At 40.0% G+C, this 3205-nt stretch overlaps 1 protein-coding gene across 1 annotated transcript; it reads left to right on the top strand.

The window, feature by feature from the left end:
- Positions 1-1721: 1721 nt before the first annotated feature.
- Positions 1722-2801, top strand: LOC308257501 (serine/threonine-protein phosphatase 4 regulatory subunit 2-like; the record flags this gene model as incomplete). The annotated part of the gene is made up of 1 exon (XM_080687257.1): positions 1722-2801. The coding sequence occupies exon 1, from the start codon at positions 1803-1805 to the stop codon at positions 2799-2801; it is 999 nt and encodes a 332-aa protein (XP_080543383.1). The 5' UTR covers positions 1722-1802.
- Positions 2802-3205: the final 404 nt, after the last annotated feature.

The raw sequence follows: 3205 nt of genomic DNA, 5'->3' as shown, positions 1-3205 counted from the left end.
GCAGACGTGGTTACAGAAACTCTGCCCAGGTAAAAAGGCAAGGAGAACAGAAGTCATCTTTCCCTGAAAGCCATATTGCTTTCCATTAGCAGTAATGTTGCCATTTATTTTTACAAAGCTCATTCACATCAAGGCTCAGCAATGTTTTTCCTGAAAGTGCATTCATTCTTCATTCAAAAAATATTTCTTTGGCATCTGTGATGGGCCACACAAATTCAAAGCACTGGGAATACAAGATTCCTCTTTTCCTGGAATAGCTTTGTATAATAGAACTTTCTGTAATGATGGAAATGTTCCACAGCTATGCTGTCCAATATGGTAGCCACTAGCTATATGTGGCTATTGAGACTTGAAATGTAGTTAACACTGTTTTGAAACTATTTTATAATCTTAACTTTAATTCGCTTACATTTATATTTAAATAGCGTCATGAGGCTATTAAATTGGACAGTAGTGCACTTTATAGTGAATGTATGAGTGTGGTGTGTGTGTATTGAGGGGAGTAGTGACAGATTTAACCATACATAAATGAATAAGAAATGTCAAACTGTATTAAATGCAAAACAGACAATTAAAACCGGGTAATGTGATAAAGCGTGATGGGGAGGCTGCATTAGAATGAGAGGTTGTGGAAGGAATCTGACAGAGTAATATTTAAGCTGAGATTGAAATAATAAGAAGGATCCATGCAAAGATCAGGGGATGAACATCCCAAGTAGAGGGAACAGCTAGTGAAAAGCCCTGGGGTGGGAACCAGCAAGGTGTTCTAACACCAAGGACAGAGGGAGAGCAGTGCAGATGGAGGGTAGAGAGCAAGGGGAGGGCAACAGAATTGAAGCTGGAAAGTTTAAGGGCACCTGTATTCGTTTACTAGGGCTGCCATAACAAAATACCACAAACTTGATGGCTTGAAATAACATAAATCATATTTTCTCACAGTTCTGGAGGCTAGAAGTCTGAAATCAGGTGTCATCAGGTCCTACTTCCATAAGAGGTTTTAAGAGAGTTTTTTCCTCGCCTCTTCCCAGCTTCTGTTTTTCTCAGCTATAATTGGTATTCCTGCTTTGTAGCCCTATCACTCCAATCCCTGCCTTTGTCTTCATATGGCCTTCTTCTTTGGTTAGTAGGATCTCATTTTAATTATATCTGCAAAACCCTATTTCCAAATAAGGTCTCTAAATTGGGAGGGAGGCACTATTTATGACCCCCTACAGCACTCATTTTGTAAGACTTTGAAAGCCAGATTAAGGAATTTGGCTTTTATTGTAAATGTGATGAGAAGCCATTGGGGACTTTGGAGACAGGGAGTGACTAATATGATTTATGCTTCTAAAAATTCATTCTGGCTATAGGGAGATTGGATTTTAGAGAAGCGTAGAAGAATGGAGAGCAGTAAAGAAACCACCGTGAGATCCCAAACATGAGATGACAGGGGCTTGGATAAGACAGTGCTGGTGGAAATGGAGGAAGTGAACAAATTTGAGATATGTTTTGGAGGTATGGGAATGAGGGTAAAAGAGGAATCAAGGAAAATTCCTAGATGTGGGTGTGACTAAAGAGTGGGTTGCCATTTATATGCCAGGGCAGAATGGGAATGAGGCAGGTTCTGTTTGGTGATGTTAAGATTGAGAGGTCGGGGAGCTTGCGCGGGGGCGGTGGGGCGCGTGCGCGCGGTGACGTGCCGGCGCCATGTTGGAGGGCTGGCGGTAGCGGCTCGGGGAGATTTTGAGAAGAGAGGAAAAAAGGAAGTTTGTCCGGTCCTGGATCAATTTCTTTGTCATGTTGCCAAGACTGGAGAAACAATGATTCAGTGGTCCCAATTTAAAGGCTATTTTACTTTCAAACTGGAGAAAGTGATGGATGATTTCAGAACTTCAGCTCCTGAACCAAGAGGTCCACCCAACCCTAAAGTCGAATATATTCCCTTTGATGAAATGAAGGAAAGAATACTGAAAATTGCCACTGGATTTAATGGTATCCCTTTTACTATTCAGCGGCTATGTGAACTGCTAACAGATCCAAGGAGAAATTATACAGGAACAGACAAATTTCTCAGAGGAGTAGAGAAGAATGTGATGGTTGTTAGCTGTGTATATCCTTCTTCGGAGAAAAACAATTCTAATAGTTTAAATCGAATGAATGGTGTTATGTTTCCTGGAAATTCACCAACTTATACTGAAAGGGCTAATATAAATGGGCCAGGAACACCTAGGCCACTTAATCGACCAAAGGTTTCTTTGTCAGTCCCCATGACAACCAATGGCTTGCCTGAGAGCACAGATGACAAAGAGTCAGACTTACAGCAAACTGAGGACAAAAGTCACAGTAACGCTCCGACACCTGGATCAGAAAGTTCCTCAGCGAGCCCAATGAAAAATAAACATCCAGATGAAGATGCTGTGGAAGCTGAGGGGCATGAGGTAAAAAGACTTCGGTTTGATAGAGAAAGTGAAGTCAGGGAGACGGCCAGTCAGACATCTTCCAGGGAAATTCCTTCAGTTATGGTAGAAGAAACAGATGCATCATCTTCATCCCAGGATAAAGACAAAGAAAGTGGTTGTACCAGGCAACACTGTACAGAAGAGGAGGAGGAGGAGGAGGAAGAGGAGGAAGAAGAAGAGTCTTTTATGACATCAAGAGAAATGGTCCCTGAAAGAAAAAATCAAGAAAAAGAATCTGATGTCTTAACTGTGAATGAAGAGACTTCTGAGGAAAATAATCAGATGGAGGAATCTGATCTGACTCAAGCCGGGAAAGATTTACATTCTGAAGTTTCAGATACCTGTGAAGTACACAGATGAACTTATAAAACTGATGCAAACTATTTCTGACACTGTATCATATGCTTTTGGGTGATTTGGATGGCAACTACAGTTTTGCATTTTGACTACTTAAATTGCTATGACTAAAAATACTAGGACGATTTGGCTCCGTTTATGTTTGTAGGGTAACATACTACTGACTGGCTTGACTGTCAGGTTCACAGCAGCTAGATATATTTATGAATATGTCTAGTAGTCGAAATAACAAGACTGATTTATTGTACTTGGAGAAAAATCACACAAATTTTTTTAATGTTAAAATGAAGCAAATTTTAAATGTGATATTCTTTTTTAGTGACTTATTAACCTTATTTTGTTGAAGGGTATTTTGCCAATGAGAACTGATTTGTAAACATGTTAAGAAATCTTTGAAATTTTCTTTA

This window comes from Plecotus auritus, assembly GCF_963455305.1.
Source record: "Plecotus auritus genome assembly, chromosome: 1".
In the NCBI taxonomy this organism is placed as follows: domain Eukaryota; kingdom Metazoa; phylum Chordata; class Mammalia; order Chiroptera; family Vespertilionidae; genus Plecotus; species Plecotus auritus.
The sequence above is the reverse complement of the archived record's forward strand: the minus strand, read 5'-3'. Positions and strand labels throughout refer to the sequence as shown.